We start from the raw sequence: 23,084 nt of genomic DNA, 5'->3' as shown, positions 1-23,084 counted from the left end.
CAGAAAGAGGAAGTGCTTTTACTTTGATGTGTGTTGTGCGCTGTGTTGATAAAAGAGTCGTGTCGTCACAACACAGCCTTGAATGTCTTGTTTGGCTGGTTCATGGTAGAACCTCCCTTACATTATTAATGCTGAGTGAATTCCTCGATTAGGGTAAAGATTTGACAAACATTTACTCTAATAATCTAACAAATTGTGATTGTGAGATTTTTATTTAAACAAGAAAAAAGGGGATAAAACCACAACAACATATTATAAAAGGAATGTATTTGGTTTTATTTAATGATTAACCAGGCATGAGCAGGAAGCTACACATCAGTTCACCAGCAGAGGGTCCCCATGGCATGCACATCAAAAAAACTGGAAGGAAATTAATACTTAAAACCCACCCCTGTAATTATTTACAAAACTATGCACAAGAACACGCATGAAAATAAATAGTTAAAGGACAAAACAAATATCTACATAACTTAAGAGCATAAGTAATATGTTAATCATGTTTGTCTTTCACAAAGTCAAATAATCACACCTAAAAAGCATCTGCTAAGGTATGTGTTGCACTTGATGATGAAAAGCATTGTGAAACTCGGGACATTATATCAAAAGTGCAAACCCTGCCTATTCGGCACAAATATGGTTCATTAATGATGACCTTAAAACAGTTCCCTACTGCTTTAACCAATATCCAAATGTAACAAAGAATTCTTATTTACATGTTTTAAGTTCAACTAACACTGGAATCTGTCCAAGCAAAAAGACTCGCACAAGTACTGTCAAATGTAACTGTTGTTTTCCTCATATGTCGCACTAAAGCAACAAAACAATTTGGTGGAGAGAATGTTCACCTCATGTTTAAAAGTCACAAAGTGGTTAAAAGGGACATTTTAACAAAAAATCTTCAAAACAAAATATATAAACAATGTAACTATACACTAAAACAAAAAAACTCTGCAAGTCATGTTCTTAACAAAGACTTGGATGAGTTGAGTGCAAAATAAGTGTCCTTTTTTCTTTTCTTTTTTTTTTCTCAAAAGTTGACTTGCCTTAGTCATATACCTCCATAGTGCAACCCATGCAAGATAAATCTTTTTCATGTCCTATTTTTTTTCCTACTAAAATTGCAGTTACAATGCCTGCAATCCTAATTTCTTTACTCGTCAAATGACTTGACCAATTGTTATGATCAACATGTGCTAAATTGCCCAAAATGATAGCACAGGTCATGATCCATTTCCCATGTAGCTGATACCAAATGTACTGCATATCATTTATCAAATCGTAGGCTTTTAGCCATTTCCCATGAATATGCAGCACTGTGCTGTATTTAAACATACCACACCCCTATAATAAAAGCTCATTTAGCATCAAAACTATTTATCAACACTGTTTGGAGACCATTTCAATAAACACACGACTATCCAGTGGTTATCAAAAGCTTAGGGGTCTACCCAGAATCCCTGGGTATGAAGTCAATCAGTTAAAAACAAGTACATTAATGTCATATTTGTAAGGTAAACTGCATGATAATATGCACCCTATTTGGGAGATGAAATGGTGGTGAAAAATTGTTGTTCTATTCTTACATGAAAACTGAGAAACTGCATGTGATATCATCACTGTGACTTCCTCTTTCTGGAACAATACAGCCACCACAACTTTTTTCTATTAGTAACAATGGAAATGTATCTTGCTTACATTTGCATAATTTAGGAAAGCTCCATGAACATCACACTTTGAAAAAAGAAGTAAAACTGAAGCCTTCATTAACAGACATTCCTTGAAAAACTTTCAAATTCAAACCCACACATGATATCTTTGAGGACATTAGATCCCAACCACTTTGGATATGACCATCCAAACATTCCTCCACACTCAGGTCTCCCCATCCATGCTGATCATAGAAGACAGTTGTGGGTGTAAGGACGGGGCATGGAGGTTTCAAGTCTCTGTCGGCTGTCTGAGCATCTCTCCTGGCCTATCCAGGTCATCCGTAGCACTCTTCAGGTGTTTCGGCAGGAATGACAGCAGCGACTCTTAAACTGGGGCAGCGCACAAAGCTCCAATTGTCGAACTTTCTCACAGTACCTTGTGCTGTCTCGGCACTCTCCTGCTGTAATACACAGATGTCACAGTTTACTAGAAATACTCATTTTAAAGGGAACGTTCACATTATTTGAAGTGGAGTTGTGTTACATACAATAGATGCCAGTCAGCACACCCCAGTTAGAAGAAGCAGACGGGGGTCAGACATGGAAGCTAAGCAATCTACTGCTGTGGAGGGGTCAGCAACAGTACACATATATATAAAATTTCTCTCTCACACACACAAATTCAATGGAGGATAGTTGAATGTCATGACAAATGTTACAAACAAAAACCAACAACAGGACATAAACATATCCTGAAGAAAAGAAATATTATCTCCACTGTATTCATAGGGATTGATCCATTCAATGTAACTGAGTCACTGTTTCTTGGAATACCTGATTCTGCAAAGATTTTAAAAGGTTATTTTCCACTGCAAAATTCCACAAGCTCAATTCTTTTCACTTGTTTTGTACAGGGGTGCCAGCAAATATTGTAGAAACAGATGCTCCCAATCCTCAGCACATGAAATCAAAGCTATGTGCATTATGAGCTGAACCCATTTAGGGAATGTGCCTCAATGGAGCTTGTGCAAAAAGTACCCTGGCAATAATATTTATAATTTTATAATCTAATTTATTCCCAATCTAAGTTCGCTTTTCACCAGTTAATTTAGAGACCTCAGAAATATGCCATTAATGTGGTCAAGACATAGACTGGGACTAACAACAACCAGCTGGTACTGAGCTGAGATTATTTCAAGTCTTTTCACCTCTAAAATGTGCTTTTCAGAGGAAATTAAAACATTAACAAATGCAGTTATACCGTATATGCTATACAGCATATAATAAATAATACAGGGTCATTTTGAAATAAAGATTACAATTATGAAACCTCTTGTCTTCATTTTACCATCATTTCCAATTTCTTCTCACCTCTGCCACATGACAAAATGTTGCATCGCTGCCAGCTGGGAGGTCGAGGCCTCCACATGCAGTGATGTTCACGTGTGGCCTTTCCAGTTCGACGGTGTGCGCAGGTCACCTGGCGAGACTGGAAACCGTGGCGTCCACAGGTAGCGGTGCACTGTGTCCACGGCCCTACACGCCAGTGAAGGGCACAGGCATCTGTGGAGCAATTCTTCAAGGAGCTGGGCCTACAAAAACAAACACGCATGATGAAAAAAAGTCGAAAGTTATCAGAAATACTCTGGTGAGTGGCTTTTTTTTTTAAAATTCAGGCATATGTTATCATCGTAGTTTTTAATGCAAATCATCATATATCAACTGCTGATATGCTGTAAATTGACATTATGATAACCATATTTACCTCTGGAGTCCACTGCACATCCTGTAGGGGAGTTTGGTGGCATTTGTGTCTTGGCAGTAAACATGGCGGTGCTGTGTGGCCAAACTGGGGCCCACACATTGACCATGACACTGAAAGAGGAGATTTCAACAAAATAACAAGCTTTGCTTTTGGTTTGAAAATACTTTCCTGCTATCAGCTACCCCTCTTGTGGCTTTGGCATTTTTTAAGCCCACCCACTCTCACTGTATGTCAAGTTTTAAATCTGCATTTGTCTCACGATAAAAGCATTTGGTTTATGTTTTGAAATAGCAGCTACTTTTACTGTTGCAAATATTATGAAAGACTGGGAAATTTGCATGATACAGTTGGGAAAGATGTGTTGCGACAGACAAAAGGTGACTTCCCCAACAGCAACAAATATTTGGCTCTTGATAGATCGGGCAGGATTGGCAGGGTGTTTTCCCTTAAAAAATGTGGATTACAAAGACACACTAAAAGTGGTTATTTGGTTACTATCTCAGATGAACTGATCAAAAACTGGCAAATAGTTTATGAGGTAAACTGTGTTTTAGGCTTGAGACAGTCCATGTGTAAGTGTTTTTGTATTGTGTAAATAGACTGACCGCTCCCCAGTTGGTTGTGGCCCATCTGGCGCAGGGCTGCAGGTTGCACAGCTTGGTGTCAGAGGGTCTCCTCCCTGTGCCGAGGCAGTGCTGGCTCTCCACCTCTCTTGATCTGCCCTCAGGTCCCTTTATGCAGCGGACACTCCTGGTCTGAGACCCACCTCCACAATGTGCTGAGCATAGTGACCAAGGATCCACTCGCCACCTAACCAAAACCAGAGGAAAAGTCGACAGTAATAAGTTCATGTGCTCATCAGTTCCCAAAATACTCAAAAATTAATTTACTTAGAAAATTAGTATGTAAGTAAAGGAGCCAGTTGAACACGGCTGTTAAAAGTTTCCAACTGGAAAAACATGTAGTGGTAGCGAGGTACCTGAGGGGGCAGGCTTGTCCATGGCACAGCTCAGCCGACTGGCTAGTGTTACTCCTCTCAGAGCAAACAGGGCCATTTGGTCCCACAGTATTACCATGGGCACAGTTTCTTCCTTTGCCACCTGAAAATACAATTTAAAATAAGTATAGTGTTGTGGTCTTGGATACGGCAGAAATCAAACGGGGAAAGTCAAAACTGTCATTTTAATTAGCACTGTGTAGTAACAGTGTCCTCTCTGTTAATTTGTTAGGATTTTAGGGCAAATGTTTACTCAACAAATTTCATGTATTTCTGCGGTGATCTTACCAGTTCAGAGAGGTTTACAAACTTTAACTCAACAATATGTACACACCATATGTAATTTAATATAGCTATGTTTTTGTGTTGCCTGGTATAAACAAAGCATTATGGCATTCTGACTTCAGATAAAACTGGGATTTTATGGGATTTTTTTTTTACTTTTATGAAAACAATTCAGTTGGCATCTCTCATCAGAATTTCAATTTGACTGAGGACACACTGTCCATGCACCCACAGCTACTGTGTTCTTTAATAAGTCTCTTTTTACTATTTTTTCAACAGCCCCAGATTTTGTCTTTGACATTATAGATAAGGTCATGATTTTCTGTCTTGTATCTGACTGAAGAAGTGACCTGCTCTTGTTCTGAAATGAGACGTTGAAATGAGCGCTTTCCAAAAACCTGGGAAAGAATTTTATTTTCAAGTTCAATCTCCCAGTGAAGCATTCACATTTCTTGGGATTGCATTCTTAAAATTTCTGAAGTGCATCCATTAGACATGACCTTAAACTGAGTTTGAATTAAATATCGAAGAAAATGCAGTTTGGCCATTTTTCAGCACCTTTAAGCCCCTTTATCCTCCGTTTAGATTAGGCGAATGGGGTGCACCCACTTAATCCTCTTTGAAACATTGCCTGGAACCTCTAATTGCTGTCGTATGGGGAGGAAAAGTGCTGGAGCATCAGGAAACTCGGCAGAATCGGAGCTTTGATGAGAATGCAGCGAGGTCGCAACTGGTCATGCTCCGAGGAGACGAATGACAGCGCCACTCGGAGATGACTCCAGTCGTGGCACGCTCCGGACATTCCCCATTGCTGACTCAGCCTGATTAGCCACCAGGGTGTGTGAAAGCTCACTGTATATCTGTGCCTATGTGTGTGTGTTTCTCAGTTGAAAAGAATGCTTTCCCAGAATCTCTCAGCCTCAACCACAAAAGAACAACACATATTACAGTAACCTGGACTACATAAAAGTATATTAGGACAAACTAAACTTGACATTAGGTTTATGCTGACTCTATCCTTTGTATGTGCGGCTACAAAAAGTGTTTATAGTGAAGCTGTCTTCTGGCTCTAGCTTCAAAATGTGCACATATGAGAATAGTGTCTTATCTTCTCATATTACTCCAAGCAAAAGCAAATAAACATATTTGTCAATATTAAGTCAGATTTTTTTAACTTCAGGAGTTTAGCTACAACATAACGGAATGTTGGCATAATCATTATTATGATTATTCCCAAAGAATTACTTGAAGGGTAACTTTGTTATTTTTTAACCTGGACCTTATGTTTCCTATGTTTTTGGTACTAAGTAACTATTTGGAACAAAAAAATTTTAAATTGGTCAAGTATTGAGCGAAAGGGCTGCAGCTGGAAGCGGCGAAACAGGCTGCAATATAACCATTTGCATGTTCGCACCACTAATTAATGTAAATTCATAGGCTTGTTTGTGACACTGGCAGGTTTAGATTATTATTCAAAGTGTCTGACAACATTATGGAAAGAATTTCTGCAAAGACAGATTTTTGTTAAGCCTTAGACTCTTTTTGTTATTCAGAAACTGCCCTGAAAACGCCTAGTAATTAAATGTGTATAGAGCCAGCATATTTTACCCTATTTTAATGGGTGAATTGAGGATTTATTTCAACCGAACCAGACTTAATAATTGTTGTTACACTAAAAGACTAGCTTCTTTGAGTGTTGTTGTGTTTCTGTTGACTTAAAACGAAGTGTGTTTTACAATGACAAAATTGTTGTTTATTTAAGTGGAGTCTGGTGGGTAAGGCAATACTGATTTGGGGGCTGTTTCTGGTTAAACAGATAGGATCTTATTATTTAACAAAAAAGGTCTTGCTGTTGTATCCTTTCCATAACGTTTTTTTTACACATTGAGGATGACAATCTAAACCTGTCAGTGGCAAAAACAAGCACTTTTAGTGGATGTAAATATACAGTGCGAACCTGTTTCATACTTCAATACTGGACCAAATCGAAAATTATTATTCCCATTAGTCAATTTAGACACAAAAACATGAGACAATGGAGTCCAGATTAAAAAAATACCAAAGCTACCCTTTAATGAAACTACTCTAAAAGTTAAATTGTATTAAATGTATTTATTCAAACATTCTTGCAGCAAGAATCTTACCTGAAATCTGCACCGAAGACGAAAGAGATGTCGATCCTAGACGGTTCCTGGCGGTGCAGGTGTACAGACCCTCATCCACCTTGCTTGGAGACTGGATCCTCAGTGAGCCGGTGGACAACAGGCCTACTCTGCCAACACAAAGATGACGCAACCACTGAATCAGCTAAATTTTTACAACAAAATCTGCAGTTTTGTTGGAGCCTTTCACACAAAAGGTCACATTAAAAGGCAATTCTTACCTGCTGTTGTAGTGCAACTCTTTCCCATTCTTTGTCCACGTTAGGGACGGTTCAGGGTTTCCAAGTGCTTCACACCTCAGCTCCAAACTAGCAATGGGTTTCTGAAGAAGAACTGGCACTCCAACATGAACGATCATTTCAGACGACAGCACGACTCCAACCTTCCTGGGCCGTTGGATTATCACCGGGCTTCGCGGCCTGGACCCGTGGGCTTTGAAGTTGGGTTTATAAAGGAGGGGCCCTTGTGTGGAGGATTCTGCACTGTCCGGGGGATGAAGGGTAGACTCGTTTGTTTCCCCCTGTGTCATTGTGAGCTCACTGAGCAACTGTGCGATGAGTTGTTCCCCCCATGGTCCTCCGAGGCCTTCTGAGAGGTTCTGCATGATCTCATCTAGCCTGTGGGTATCTGCGATGAGTACAGGGAAGTTTGAAAGTTCTGAGTTTGTTCTCTCGTCCTCCAGGGTCGATCTGTTCTTTTCACTGGAGTGTGTTTTAACAGCAGTGTCTTTTTCTTCTTGGAGAGAGCCTTTGAGTTCAAGCAAACGCTCAACAATGTTATCATATTGGTTGAGGGACATGGGCAGCTCTTGAAATCTTTCCCCTGTTGATTCCACTTCTGGCTGTCCAACCTTCTGTTGTCCACCTGCAAGGAGCCACGACTCTGGAACAGAGAGCTTCTGCTTGCTGCCAATGATCTGGAGGACAAAATGCTCTTGTGCCTGACCTGCAATGCACGTGTATATCCCGACATCAGATGCACGCACCTGCTGAATCTTTACATATCCTAGTGGTGTTATGGAGAGATGTGGGAGGCTGTCCAGAGGCTTCCCCTCCTTCAGCCATCGGATGTTGCCCTTGCGCATGTGTCTGGTTGGGCAGCGAAGGACCACAGTTGTCCAGGGGAGCAGGTAGGCATAACCTCCCACTACCAACTGTAACTTTTTGCCCTTCCTCCACTGGATATACACTTTCTTCTGGGCCAGTATGGTGGGATCGGGCTTGACAGAGTCTGTGATGAAAATAACACAAAGGGTGAATGTCATGATTATGGTCTGTGTTATCTGTACTTCTGTCTGGAATGTGTAATTTCCTTTGAAACAATTTTGCTATGAAATGTTTTTTCTGTGCTTACTAGAGTTAGGTTCATCTCCAATTTTGCCGATCCGGTCTGGTGTACGTTTGTAAACTTAATAATGGAGCAACTATCATCATACAGGTCGTGAGTGTAATTAACTTTGGAGCCGAGGCAGCCAGTGTCAAATTTCAGCAGAGGGGGGAGAGTGGCACACATTTGTTTACTTATTGAGATGAGGAGAGGAGATGACAGGTTATTATCTTAAAAAGATCAAAACTGTGCCTAAATGACAACACTTTGAATTTGAAGCTGACAAAAGAGCTGTCCTCACTGGCTGCAGGCGCTGCTGTGAGGTGAACTTTGGTCGGATTCTGTGTTTGAATTTATTATTATGCCATGGTGGAAAAGGACTGGCTGATTCATGAAGCTGAAATGAGGAATTATTTATAGGAAACCTACTTTTTTCATTATAAAAACCTAAACACACTCTCAGTTGGTTAGACGGCAGTCCTTGGGAAGCTGAAAGTTTCTGTTAAGTTAAATGACCATTGGGTTATAGGCTAACATTATTTGCTGTTAGCTATCCTTAATGTAATTTCCAATAAGTATCACAATTGAAAAAGTAACGTTAAAAATGTAGGAGGATAGCATGTAGGCTACTCACCCATCTTTTAAGTGTTTGCATCTCTGGTCTGATCTTAAGCTGTTAGCTCCGTGGTTTGTTTACATAATGTAACAGGTAAATATTTAATGGATTTAGTGTGGACAGAGAGCTCCTGTTTTATGCAATGCACCATCATGTTTAGACACTTGCTTTCTGCCGAGACACGATATCATTATGTTCCACTGATGGTTGACCGCTGAGTCATATGGGACACCTGGTAAAATTCAGTGAACTGATCCAACCCTTTTGCTTACTAACAAAACAAAGCAGTATAATTTGATAAAATAGAGCCAAACAGAGGGTCTCTTACTTTCACAGAGCCTGAGGGAGCATGGCCGGATTTTGGTGGGCCGGGCCAACTGGGAACAGTCTTCAGGGTCTACGGTCCAATGTCCCCTGCCTGCCCCTTGTTTTCTGCAGACTGCCTGTAGTCTCTGAATGCCATTTCCACAGGTCACTGAACACTGGACACATAAATATAAGATATGACAACAAGCAGACCCTTTATACTGTCCACAGTAAGTTGTTTCCTTGATGACCGCCTACCTGGGACCAGTCAGTTGTGACCCACTGAGGTGGACACTCTTGCTTGCCACATGGCTGCTGGTTTGTGGGGCTCTTGGAAGGGCAAAACGTGTCAGGCAGCTCCAGGATGCTTCCATCTGCCAACCGCTGTTTGCACAAGACCTGCCTCCTTTGAAATCCACCACCGCAGCTCTGGGAGCACTACAAAAATACAGAGGGGCCAGGGGTTACATTAGCAATATGTGCTGGGTCAGGCATTTATGGTGGATAACTTCCTAAGTTGGATCCTTTACCTGTCCCCAGTCACGTGTGTCCCACACAGGAGGGCAGTCAAAGCGGTTGCAGGCTTGGACAGGATTGGGCTTGGGGCTCTGACAGTCTTCATCCCTCAAAACCTCAGTGCGGTTGCTGTCCCGAGACGGCCGGTGAGTGCATGCCACAGAGCGGGTCATCAGACCAACCCCACAGGTGGCAGAGCATGAACTCCACTCCCCTGTTTCCCACCTGTGAACACAACATTGATCATTAAAGTACTGATCCATAACATTTTCTTATTACCTTGTCTATTTCGATTAGCTCTATTTGCTTGTTAACAACACACAGTGAGTGTTCAGTTCTAAAGTTGAGTAATATAGCTTAGTTTTTTTGCTGAGCTGCTTGTTTAACTCATAATCTTTGCTATTCCTGATTCATAATTAAACTTAATCTTTGTTGCATAAACTACATATGTAGCCCCATTATCCAATTTATAAAGGAGTGCAGTCTGAGGAGTTCAGTCAGCATGCCTAATGTTTTTTCTTGATCCCATGAGAGGACACTGTTGCAGTTTATGAATGTGTAAATTCATAAAAGTGAAATTCATGAAAGTGAATACGAGTGAAAACGAAAAGAGAGATCCATGAAGCCAGATACTGGCAAAGAAACTCCCACTGAATTTAGTGATATTAGAGAAATCCCTGTGGCATAACTGACCTCTGTGTACCAATATTTGTTTTGTTGTCCAACATATTCATACAGAGTGATGAATCTACCATCAAAGTTTTCTGTGTATTTTTATCCCAATCTTGAAAATGATGTGTCTGACTTGTTGCTATGCCTTTAAAGGCATATGAAAGGTTTGGCTTTGGCCAAAATGGCAGCGATTTTACTTCTTGCTTGACAGATTAGGTGATATTTCAAAACTATTCATATTTACTCAAGGGTCCGGAGACTGAGGAGAATTGGGAATGAAGCTTGTTTCTGGACCGATATTGTACTCAAAGCCAAATCCTATGGCTGTTTCCCTTCAGAGGGAACAGTATCCAAAGAGTGTAGCCTAATACGGGAGGGTGAGGAGGCCTCAGGGAGGGAGTAAAGGGCCAAAGGAAACAAGTCCAATACAGCGTTTGTTGTGCCTGAAAACAAGACTCAAGGCCTGGAAAAACAGGCAATGGCAGGCTGCAAGCCTCTGGGTTTTCTGACAAGAGTGTGAGTGGTGGAACACCGACACTGCGCACGGTGTTAACTTGAAACGTGTGTCCTACCGCAAAATCTACTCACCGTTTAGCCATGGCTCAGTTATATTAGACATCGTGCCATTATGCTGTTATGCTGTAACTATTCAGGTATTTTACTTTGATGCATTTTGTGTGCTCATTGTTTATCCACTGTATTCAATATTGATGCTCAATGGAGGAAAATTTACCAAAAAGCTACAAAACTTAGACTTAAACTTTAATAATGTGGGCTACATCCACATACATTCCTCAATCAAAATACTACCTATTATAGCATGAGCATCATAGCTGCATTTCAGTAATTTAAACTTTCACAATGACAGTCAAGGTCCCCAGAAGATAATTACAATAATTTCTATGATTTATGGATCTTTTGATTTCTTCAAAATGAGAAAAAATGTTCCTCCACTAAAGCTAATTGTCAATATTTCCATGAAATTTCATTGTCCCCACAAGATAAACCCTGACTTTTGCACCAAGAGTTTCTGTCAATGAGAAATAGAAACCTCTGATGGGTAGATCATAATGAAATGAGCAAATTCATACTCCCCAAAAAGATGATTCTCATCCATTTCCAACACTTAGTACAGTGTTTTTTTGAGTCACCCTCAGGACGAAGTCTCAGTTTCTGCATGAGACATTGAAAAGTAACACTAATAATAATCTGACTTCCATTCAATCTTTAAGGACATTTATGACATCCAGAGGATGAATCTATATGTTTAGTGACTGCCTGACATTTCCTCTAGCACCATAATCAAACCAAGCTTCGTGTTTTGGCAAACATATCAAAAATCTAACAGCAGCTTTTCAAAAGAGAATATTGACAACAGTAGCAGGGACATTTCTTTGCTAATACATCGACCAAAAAAAAGTTCTTCCAGTGACAATTCCACATAGCATAGCAGGTATAGCCACCACTGACACCTGATTCCTATTTTATGTCTGATTCTGACCAGGCTCCACAAGCCGTCCCACTGGCTTCATTTCCTGCTCTCTATGATACAACCATCCATCTCTGTCATTCCGCTTCAGTATCACTTGGACCCAAGTGGCCTAAATGGTGATTTAATTGGCCCAAGTGGTTTAAACTGAGAGGGATAATATAGTGGATTAGAAGGATTTCAATCTCTTTTATACACAACCAGTGATTAGTAGAGATTAATTGATTCAACTAGTGCGATGTGTGTTTTTTGATAGTCTGAAAGTTAAGCAGTTCCACGTGTAGGACCCAGGGATGAATCAGGGCTCTGGGAAATGGTAAGTGAATGTCCCAGCTCTCTATATTGCATACTTTGCTGGGTTACAGTCTTGGCAAACTAATAAAGAGTACAGCCAGATTTCAGTCCTGCTTTTAATTAATATTTTCTTCTTGAATGCAGCCAAACCTTTTTTCCAAAAACACATTTCCTCCTCAGTTTTACTGCATCCATCAATCAAGTCTATTTTAATGCTCAGGCACAAACTATTTTAAACAATCTCTAAATGATAATGATGTCTGGGCTTTACTGTACTGTACCTGGGTGGGCAGGGCTGAGTTTTGCAGTCCTGCAGGAGTTGCGGGGGCCGACGGGAGCTCACACACAGGCTCTGATCCGCTGCCTCTCTGGTCTGCTTGTTCAGGCAGATGACCACTGCCTCCTGCACACCTGAGATTAGACAGCACCAAGCAGTCACAAAGGATGTCCCAAGAACCACTGTGTGGAGTTCAATTATCAAAATTTTTTAAAATTACAGACACATGCTCGCTGTCCCATATCTTCTTCGAATGAACGCCAAAAATGCAAACACATATTGTTCTTGTTGAGCAAATCAAACATTTTATCACCTCCACATACATGTAGAGCATAAGATATTGTAAGCAGACACTGCAATGAAGCAAGCCAGATCTTAGGCCCCTAAAGGAAAGCAAGCACTGGTTTTAACTAATGGAGCACAATGAACAGCAAGCCCGTGCAGCTGCCTGCTGAAGTTCTGGCCTGAACTGTGGATAAACCTTATGGGTGTGATGTCAGGTCATGTTAAAAGCAAGGTAACATAAATCTTGGAGTCTGCTTCCAATGTTGGTGACAATAACAGTGAAGCAGGGACTTCAAACGCCACAGTGGTGTGATGGTCCACAGGAGCGCAGCCCTCAGGGTGTGTATGTGACATCCGATACCACTCTGTAATCATCCCCGAATGGGAGTTTGTTGGGTTTGGGTGAGCGCTCACACAGACATTGACAAAAGCCTACGCCCATGTGCAGAAATTAAGTTACACATGCCGACCCGTGCAGGCATTAACACACAGACGCGCAATTCAGGCGTACAGGCTTGGAGGTGGAGGTGGGGAGATTAAAGTGGGCCTCAACGAATGCTGGCAGGATGTTTGGGAAAGCTGTCTCTGTCTGGGGCGGCATTCACTGCCGCTGTGAGAGTTGGTGACGTATGACCTTTAGGGTTAAACTTGGTATTCCATCCATTATCATTTAATATCATATAACTTACTTTTACTTCAAAGCCCATTCTGTAATGGCTTTAGTCATTCACTGACATAAGGTCACCGGTTACTGCTGTGACATTTTGTTTTCTTACAGCAACTGGGACAAACTCAGTGACACTGATGGAGTGGGGTTTGCCTTCAGGAGTTACAGGACAATTAAACAAGTCTTTTTACGATAAAAGGGTTGGCCAAACCTGCAGGCAGCAGGTATCGTATAAAAAATAAAATACATATTGGTACGTATATTATCTACACAAAACAAAAAAATGCAATTTTGCCACAACTTGACCGATTTGCTCAGTGTGGACACAACTGTTGTTACAAATTACCTCCAGACTGCCTGACGTTACATGGCATGAAAGTGTGTAAAAGTCTATAAATGGCCTACAACTATTTTGTGCACAGTTTAATAACACTGCACCCGGTCTTGATTATTGGCAAAGTGAGTAAAAGTGCTTGAGTATAACTGTCTGTTACATTTTAACTCTGTACATGGATGCACTGCTGTCAGGTAATGTTAGCTAATTTCAGCTACTATTTTCTTTAACGTTTACATTTAAAATTAGTTAACTCTGCTCCTCCAGAGGTTTTTAATCCACATCTGCCACTGTTTCTCATTGAGTTTTTTTTTCTTTTGACTTCCTCTCCTTACACTATTCTCCACTATTTCCCAGACATAAAGTGGCCTTTGTTTTGTCTCCAAGTTGACTGATTGGAACAGTCATAAACAGCCTAAATCATAGGCATTTGTGCAATGATGGTAGTCTGCCTGTAGTTGCGTGCAATCTATCTGGACAGCACACCGATGTGTGATGTCATATGCAAAGAAGTTATTAACAAACGCTTGCTGCTTCCACATCAAACAACATGGTGAACTTGGTCAACAGAATAACTAAAGATCTGCATGTCATGACTATCATTATAAGCCTGTTAGCATTTCGCTTAAAGTACCACTTTAAGTCTCATTAACTTTTTAACTTTCCTGTCCTTTCTTGTTCTATGTCTTTACTTTCTCATCTTAAAGAGGTCAATAATGATCCATACCTCTGCCACAACTCTCTGAGCACTCCGTAAACCCCTCGTACTCCCAGTCATGCAGTTCCTCTCTTCCAGGTGTCTCCCCCTCCTCCTCTTCACCCTCCTCCTCTTCCTCTCCCTCCTTCTCATTTTCTTTTCCTTGGCCTGAAACACCAGAGCAGGGAGTACGGTAGCAGGGCTGACTCGTAGCAGGTTTCACCCCCTCACACTCGTCATCGGGCAGGTCAGCAACAGTCTGGGAGAAGGACAGCAAGACTTGGCACTTGATGGATCGTCGCTGAGTCCCGGCGCCGCATGTCCTGCTGCAGGGCTGCCAGGGACCAGGGATGAAGCTGGAGGAGACAGCCAGCAAGTTTGGGAAAAAATGCAAATGGAATGATTAATCGCACACATAAAAGTATAAACAATATGCTCTTAATTTAGTTAGTCCACTTAACAAACCTATGCAAATAAGCTTGGAAATACAGTTATATTTTTGATTCTTTTGATTATTCTGTTTCCAAACCAGCAGTGCTGACTTGAAAGTATGAAGATAGAAAGTCAAAGTTTTTGTGTATTCCCCCTGTGTACAGATTTTACTCATTTACTGCTAAGTTCATAAACCCACTGAGTATTCACAAAATCCAGTCCTGCTGTGGTTAATTGAACAGCTGTGAAGCATTAGGATCAGCCGTTCTTGGATAAACGGCTTTCATGCGCATCCTTCCTCATCTTAAAGAATGGATCAGAGGAGGAAACACTTGGAGATCATTGGCGTTGAATGCCTTAAGGCCTGTCAAGGTTGGGTGAGAGTTAGGGCCCAGATACTGAACTGTCACTCCTATAATAGCTTTGGGAGATTGTAAAAGAAATAATAAGACTGGAAAGTGTGAGACAGAGAGATGTTTGAATCCCTCTTGATCTTCAGGTTGGCCAAAATGTAAAGCTTAGTTCTTTGAGGGATCAAGGAGGGGAAATAAACCTGATGCTGTGTTTTCCAGAACGTCCATAATAATTCAGCGATTTTCCGATCTGGTGACACAACAAGGAAGTTACGACAACAGACAATGTGAGGCAACTCTTCTCATAAATAAACCCATCTGGATATTTCGCAGAAGGGATCAACGGGTTTAAAGACATTTCATCAGATTTTGCTACCTTCTCTTTGGCACAAGGGTGTGTGTCTGTTTGTTATAGTCTTTATTGTTCTCATTACATCCAGCTTTGCACCTGATGATGAATATGTTGAATACAAAATGGTTAGAGGCAACACAAATGTTTACAACATTCAGCAGCTGTCGTCTTTAGGGCTGAGCTCACCACTGTTTCTTTTGGCAAACACACTTATCAAAACATTATATTACAAACCAATCATTAATACTGAATGCTCTGCCAAACTGACTACACTAAATCACCACTATCACTGACTGAATCAGTAGTTCCTGCATTTGCACTGAAGGACAGAAACAATCATGATGTAATAACTCTGTTGCAGACAGGTTTCCGCTTTTAAATGGTGCTTGTGTAGAGCTAAGGATGTGATCTGTAGTTTTCCACTGACCTTCTCTAAACAGTTCAAACCAGCAATATGATGAAAATTACTACAGACATGCAGACAATCAGCTCAGACAGTCACTGTTATCTGAATGGTGATGCAATTGCTTAACCTCAAAAAATAACTGAATGAACTACATAAACACTAACTAGGGATGTAAATCACAAGTTTCATTACAATACAAGATTACATCCATTCTTTGGACAACAATTGAATATTGCTGATATCAGATGGTTGCTGACCATTATCTGCCTGGCACTAGGCCACCTGCACTGTGTAATGTTTAGGAAGGAGGTGTCCTCGAACGGAAATAGTGACACAGACATGCCATGGGAATTTCAAAATGAAAAAGGGAATCTTAAAAATGCTGATGGATATTGATATTTTGACTTTACATTTGTTATTGGATGTTGATGTCAGATCGATGTATTGTTACACTCCTATTGTTAACTACAAATCTTTTTAAGTGAAATTAATTAAACAATTTGAATCGGCAAAGTGATTTGTAATTTCCACTACTAAATCATATAGACTCGGTATAATAGAGTAACATGGCGAGCAGAGAGATCTGGGCGCTGGTTAGATTGAGGGAAGTTTACCACAGTTCATTTACACATACTGCCTGTGTTATTATGATAAAAAACAGTCTGTGAAACTAACATTCATCCCGATTGTTCCATTAATTCGTTGCACTCACTGGGATTATAAAACTACCACAATAGTTTCCCACAGCATGCATTATCAGTGTACATTTTTAAAAAAGGTACCCACTACCATGGCAGCCTGCACAAACGTGCAGCATTCTTCTTTGGTTAAGCAGTCTGACCACAACACAAGAGCACCCTGCTGTTTTATAAGATGCCTCAATAAAGAGCTCATAATTACAACAGAGTTGGCTCTTTATGAGTGCTCAAGGACTCCTTGTGTTTTGGACAAACAAATGAATCACCGGCAGTTAGACCTTGGAACACAAGCAACAAAGTCAACAAGCGAACCCACAGAAATGTTTATCTTCACGCGTTGTTGAAGTACATCTGTCGGTTCAAAAACAATCGTGATTTCATTCATGGACGGAAACAACACATTCTTGTGATATCCGCCAAAGCCCCATGTTAATCATATCAATTAAATTTCCATCAATGGAAATATTTTATTTACTCACGGTGGTGGTAAGGGGAATTAAGCACTTTTGGCCGACCTGTGGAACATATATGGGTTTAATTTTTCAAGCATTTGCGCAGCGGTGGCTCGGGGCAGGCATAAGGCCTGGCAATGGAGGTGCAATAAGTCTAACACAAGAATTTCCTTCTTCTTCCTCTCACATCCGTAACCTGGCCCCATATGGTAGGCAGATATTGTTGTTGGCGTGTGAATGACTGCATATTATACACAGATATTTATGTGCTTTTGGAGGGAAGACATGCTTTTTTTTACAATAGAGCAAAATCATATGTTTTGGCGTTTCTCTCTCTCTCCCTCCCACTCTTGCGCTCCAAAGATAAGTCAAAGTAACAGATGTTTTGAACTGGCTAACATGGTCGCTAATGCAAGTCATGCAAGACACTGGGTAGAGTCCAAACATTGTCCATCTTCAGAGGACAGCCTTTATTAGTCAATTGATATGTGGGACAAGAACATCTGGAACATCTGAGGCTTGCTGAGGTAATGCTGGTAGTCAGTGACTGAACAGTCCAAAAAGATGTTTTTCCTCTTTCACCTTCAGCTTCCCCTTTTACCTTAAGTGACCTCATGCACCATGTTCATTATTATTGCATCTTCACTGATGCAAAACATTAAACATCAAACTTCTTCTTTTCTAATTTTGTCCAAATCGTCTTGCCACTTTCAGAGAAACTTTTGCCGAACCTGGGAAGAGACATGCACTCAAACGGGTGCATATTTTGACCAGTGCAAGAAAAAAATGAGGGCTACAGCCGTACATTTTGACTCAAAATTCTTGTAAATGGCTGTTGACATGAACAAAACCACGATACTGTGATGGTTTCATGGCAGCATTGAGCCCTGTCTACTTCAATTACACCTCCAGGTAAATCCTAAACTCTGGGTTGTGAAAACTGTTGTTGAAACTCTGCGTCTGGGACCTGACTTTTGCTTCTTTACCCCTGCAGAGGGACACTGATTCTTTTTCCAGGTTATGCAGCTTAAAAGTTATTTATAGCTTTAGCAAGTGCTTTCTCATAACTTATTTATGGTATAAGGCCCAATTACCTGTGATGGTTTCAACAGAACATTCACCTCCGGCAGTAAATTGCAGTTATAATGTTGTAGAGTGTCAGTAAATAGTAGAATTTAGGGCGGCCCACTAAAACTAGAAGATTCGAATCATCAGTCGAAGACATACAGCCCTATGCTGTATGTTATCCCCTCTCTCTCCCCCTTTCATGCTGCATCTATCCTATCAAATAAAGGCATAAAAAGCCCAAAATTATCTTAGAAAGGAATTAATAGTAAAATATTCATGTTAATCGGCCAAATCTAATTTGACTGACATCATTTTTAGTCTGGTACAACCCTAGCAGAATTACATATTTGAAGTTTGGATTGCAGTTCTTACTGGTTTTAATAGAAGTAAGCAGCAAAAAGAGATATTTTAAACTCACTGCAATCTCATTGATATCCTTTTTTGTGCACATGGTGCAAATGTGAGTTTCTCATACTCACGTTGGGTCCTCAGTAACGCTGATCTCCTCCTCCAGCTCTATGGCTTGCTTATGCCACACAGGTTTTGCCTCAACTGGCAGCGAATCTAGAGCAAAACACCCAGAAAAGACAAAGATTGAACATCACAAGATACATTTCATTTTAGAAATAAGTAATAAGTACAGGCATGGTGGCCAAAACATGACAATCTGACTCACCTATGGACTTATAACAGGGCACAGTCACCAGGCACTCCTCCTTGATGTGGGGTTTGGTGGTGGGGTTACAACCTCCAGCATGGAGTCCTCTGTGATCGATGCATAACACCACCCTGTAGCGCAGACCCTGACCACAGGTCACTGTGCACTGGTGGTGACAGGACATTTCAGGAGACACAGTCTGTATGTTACTGATTAACTGATGATTTTTTCCCACACAGTTATGCTAATGTGTTACTCTTATGGTTACATCTCTTTGCTTGTGTTTGACAGAAAGCCCATGACTTGAGGGAAGTAAAGAAAGAGACCTTCCAAAATCCCTGCAGCTCTCTGCTCAGGAGTGAACTTTGTGCATCCGCTGCCAAAAAAAGCATTTAAAGGCAAGTTCACAAGGAAGAATGTGCTAGGTAAACAGCATCCCAGGTTTTTAGAGGGCCACAAATTTGACTCCCTGGGCCTCTGCTTGCACCTCTATAACTGGTAAGGTTGAAAAATCCCTACAAGGAAGTTGTATGGGATATTTATGGTTAATTTAAGAGCAACTTTGTCAAATAAGTAAGCTGACCAGAAGTGTTAGATGATCCAGGTGCACCATCCTGACGATGAGATTTTTGCAGAAAAAAAGGTTTAAAGGCATAGTTTGGATTTTTAAAGTGGGGCTGTATGAGGTACATATCCACAGTTAGCAGACGTCAGTCGGCACGCCCCAAGTTTGCAGAAACAGGCTGGAGTTTTGCCATGAAAAGTAAGCAATGTACTGCTAATGAGGAGTCCTGTGCACAGGAACTGCTGGTCTACCATGTCCGCAAACAGTGATTCTGTTATTCTGATACTGATTTTATACGTGGGAGTTTTTCAGGAGGCTAAAATTCATTTTGCTGCTTACACAGCAGTACTTTGCTTATCTTCTGTGTTGGTACTCCTGCTGCTTCTCTAAACTGTGGGCATGTCCACAGACATCTACTGTAGGTAACACACTGACTATGGAGAAGTACCCCATACAAACCCACTTCAAAAGATCTGAACTATCCCTTTAAGAACTTCATATGTACTTCGTGGTTTTAATAAAAATCTTGTATGTTTTAGATAGTGTGTTCTACAGTGCTACCAAATCATACAGCTAAGTTATGTTCCTGTCATGCTGAAAATGCTGATAGATGTCTGAGGAGACAACAAATCACAGGTCAGGCTGTCTGCTGAGTATGTTTTTGTTTCTCTCTACTAGACAATTCATCATGCATTTTTATTCTTTTAAGTTCACAGGTTAATAAAGACCTACTGTATTGACTCACACACTCAAAGGACAAATTTGCTAATATTTGACAGCCTAAGTGGTAACAGCTACAGAACACAAAGACTATAGATACAATTGGTTACCTGGCATTGTTAGGTTTTTTTGATGGTTTACAGTGCCTCTCTGAAGAACAATGTAGCCTTTAAACTTCATTTTCTGCACTTTGTCATTGTCTTTACATTGTGTAGAAATAATAACCACTATGAACCAATAAAAAGAAAAGGGCACCTACGGGTGACCACTCCTGTGCCAGCCAAGTGGGGCAGTCGAAGGTGTTGCAGGGCTGCAGGATTGCTGTCTTGGGGGAGTAGAGACACTTCCATTCCTCAGTGGCAGTGATGGTACCCTGCATGTCTTCCTCCACGCAGGACACTGAGCGACTCTGGATGCCTCCGCCGCAGGAGGTTGAGCAGGCGGTCCACGGACTGCTCTCCCACCTGACATCATAAAAACGTAAGTCATGAAGTCACTCATAGAGATTGGCAAATGTCAGAAATTGTATTGTTGTGTCACCACAGAGTTGTGAGTACATACCGAGGCAGGGGGTGGTAGAGGTCATATGGCATTATTTGTTTGTAGCCATCACTGAAAGGCAGAATGAATTAAGGAAATGAGGATTTTGGATTACCGGCTGTTGACAGATCATTAACATGGACTTAAAGTTAACTATTTCTGTCTCTTACCTGGCCAGGCAGGGTTCCATGTTGCACTCCTGAAGTTTGGGCTTAGGTTTGACATTCTCTGGGTAATAATGGCAATACTGATCCACAACCACCCGGCCACTCCGAAGGTCAAAGCACTCTGCTGAGGTCAGCTGGTACCCTGCAGACAAAGAAATGTCAACACCCCCACCAAGAAAATGCAAAAATTGACATAATAATTTAATATTAAGCATTTATCAGATATTTTATCATTTATCTGCTATAGGAGAGAAATTTTCAGCATCGCAGCTAATGTAGCACTTAGTCCACATCACCAGCAATAAACTCCATGCTTACCCCCACCACATGTTACGGAGCAAGGGAAGAAGTCGGTCTCTCTCCACCGGTGGATGATGGGTTGGTAGTAGATGTATTGGACCACGCTGTCTGCTCCACTGGCAAACTGCACCTGAGGAAACAGTGTTCAAAAATATTTTTCACTATTTTGTTTCACTGTGAAGATATTATGCAACTGCAAGGCTTTCATTTTTATTATAGTACGTCTAAAGAATGATGAATGAATGAAGGAATGAACATGACCTATTCCTCATGGGATTATTCAGACACATTAATAAACAACAAACCAAATAATCTGGTCATCAATCATCATCACCACTGCACGATATATACATGTCAAATGAACATAAACATTATTCAACCTCCCACAAATAACACTCCAGGACATATCCCACAATGTAAAAAAGGAGAAAAAAACAACCATACAAGCACACAAATATACAAAATCACAATTGCACCCCCCCAAGCACAGACACAGTACACAAATCCAAACAAAACAAAATCTACATTTACTTCCACTGGTGCCAAACACTGTATATATGATTTAGCTCATAAACTAACATTCTTCAGTCCAAATAAAACAGAGTCTGAGAAGTTCATCTATCATATGTTACTTTTTTCTCCTATCCAAGGCTTTAGAAAGATATTCAGTAAATGCAAAAATATTATTATGCAAATTACACTTAACATATCTTTAACATTTGTAATATTTCTTAAATAGACAATAAGTCCTCTATTTTGGCTTTTGCCATATTTCTTCCACCCATGATTGTGTGCACGATTTTCTTCAAGTAACATTGCTCTAGGAATATTTCAGAGACTCATTCATGAATGGTCAATGCAACCAGAATGATCTGAGCAAATACCTTTGGGGAAATATGCCTATTTGCTGACTTGCCAAGAGTTTGTCCCATGTCATTATAGGTTTCTGTCCGGTGAGTTAATAAAACATTGTTAGCACCCATCTGCAATTTAAACCCCCAGCGAGTTTTAGTTAAACTGAACCCGTTTTAAACTGCAGCTAAGTTAGCCAGATGCTAAGAGACATAGCAGCAGCCTCCATTATCAGATACACTCTCAAGGTTTGTTGGTGTAGATTTTCCTCTCCACCCTCTAGTGGCCAGTGTAGCTACCATATGCAATTGGGGAAATAAAATGTAATTTCACAGAATAACATGGAAAAAATGTGCACACTCTACATCGCAATTGAGAAACTTTCCAGGTGCACGACTCAAAAAAGTGTTGCAGCAACACGGTGAACACGTTTCAACCAACAGTCTTTATCAGAGTCGTCACAAAATAAAAAATAAACTCCCAGCCATTCGTTGTCTGATCAATAAACTAATATTTCCTCAACTTTTCTCAAGCACTCATCAGGACCAAACCTGCCCATATAGTCTAGACAGGGATAATTGTTGCTTGAAGGGCGGAGGGAAGGAAACTTAGACCATGCTGAATACAGATATATAGACTACAAATACCACGTTAAACAAAGTTTTCAATCTGGTGTTTTTAAAAGTTCCTTGTATAAAAATGACTGACGTTATAGTGAGATAAGATAATCCTTTATCAGTCCCATAGGGGGAAATTTGCTAAATTAGCTTTGTTCACTGACTGTGGCAAAAAAATAACTAAAAGATACTGGAATCTTTTAAGAGATGTTATTTTTCACACACAGGATTTGAAGGAATTTGACCTTAAATAACCTGAAATGTGAGTTTTTTAACATTCAAAGGTTGAACCCAGCTTCCAGCAGGCATATCATAGGAAGTGATAAATCATTTACTGAATGAGAGTAGACACACTCTCAGTGCTTTGCTTAGATAAGATGAAGAATACAGACTGTATTTTTTAGAAATTAGACCATGTGTGTCACATGTGTAGTGTTCTGTTGGTCTTTTTGTTGATGACATTTTGCAAAGTATCATTAATATTTTACCATTTTTTTTCTCTAACCTCTCGCCTTGACCATATTGAAGAAATGTCCGAAGTCAGATTATACCTACAACACATATAAA

The 23,084-nt window shown here is 40.5% G+C and overlaps 1 protein-coding gene across 2 annotated transcripts in view; it reads right to left on the bottom strand.

Annotated features, from left to right (window-relative positions):
• Positions 1-307: 307 nt before the first annotated feature.
• Positions 308-23,084, bottom strand: part of LOC121961924 (ADAMTS-like protein 1) — a 105,803-nt gene continuing 83,026 nt past the window's right edge. For both annotated transcript variants that reach the window (XM_042512036.1, XM_042512037.1), the window contains 18 exons: positions 21,067-21,178; positions 20,752-20,890; positions 20,603-20,653; positions 20,301-20,505; positions 18,775-18,922; positions 18,578-18,662; positions 14,368-14,693; positions 12,359-12,488; positions 9,637-9,847; positions 9,365-9,544; positions 9,129-9,282; positions 7,080-8,088; positions 6,841-6,968; positions 4,394-4,514; positions 4,020-4,224; positions 3,415-3,524; positions 3,021-3,241; positions 308-2,110 (listed from right to left, as the gene is read on the bottom strand). In XM_042512036.1, coding sequence (XP_042367970.1) covers positions 2,001-2,110; positions 3,021-3,241; positions 3,415-3,524; positions 4,020-4,224; positions 4,394-4,514; positions 6,841-6,968; positions 7,080-8,088; positions 9,129-9,282; positions 9,365-9,544; positions 9,637-9,847; positions 12,359-12,488; positions 14,368-14,693; positions 18,578-18,662; positions 18,775-18,922; positions 20,301-20,505; positions 20,603-20,653; positions 20,752-20,890; positions 21,067-21,178 — 3,645 coding nt within the window. In that variant the 3' untranslated portion in view covers positions 308-2,000. The remainder of the gene's footprint in view (positions 2,111-3,020; positions 3,242-3,414; positions 3,525-4,019; positions 4,225-4,393; positions 4,515-6,840; positions 6,969-7,079; positions 8,089-9,128; positions 9,283-9,364; positions 9,545-9,636; positions 9,848-12,358; positions 12,489-14,367; positions 14,694-18,577; positions 18,663-18,774; positions 18,923-20,300; positions 20,506-20,602; positions 20,654-20,751; positions 20,891-21,066; positions 21,179-23,084) is intronic.

The sequence above is a fragment of the Plectropomus leopardus genome, chromosome 23, assembly GCF_008729295.1.
Source record: "Plectropomus leopardus isolate mb chromosome 23, YSFRI_Pleo_2.0, whole genome shotgun sequence".
NCBI lineage: Eukaryota > Metazoa > Chordata > Actinopteri > Perciformes > Serranidae > Plectropomus > Plectropomus leopardus.
Note: the sequence above shows the minus strand (reverse complement) of the source record. Positions and strands in the feature narration are given on the sequence as shown.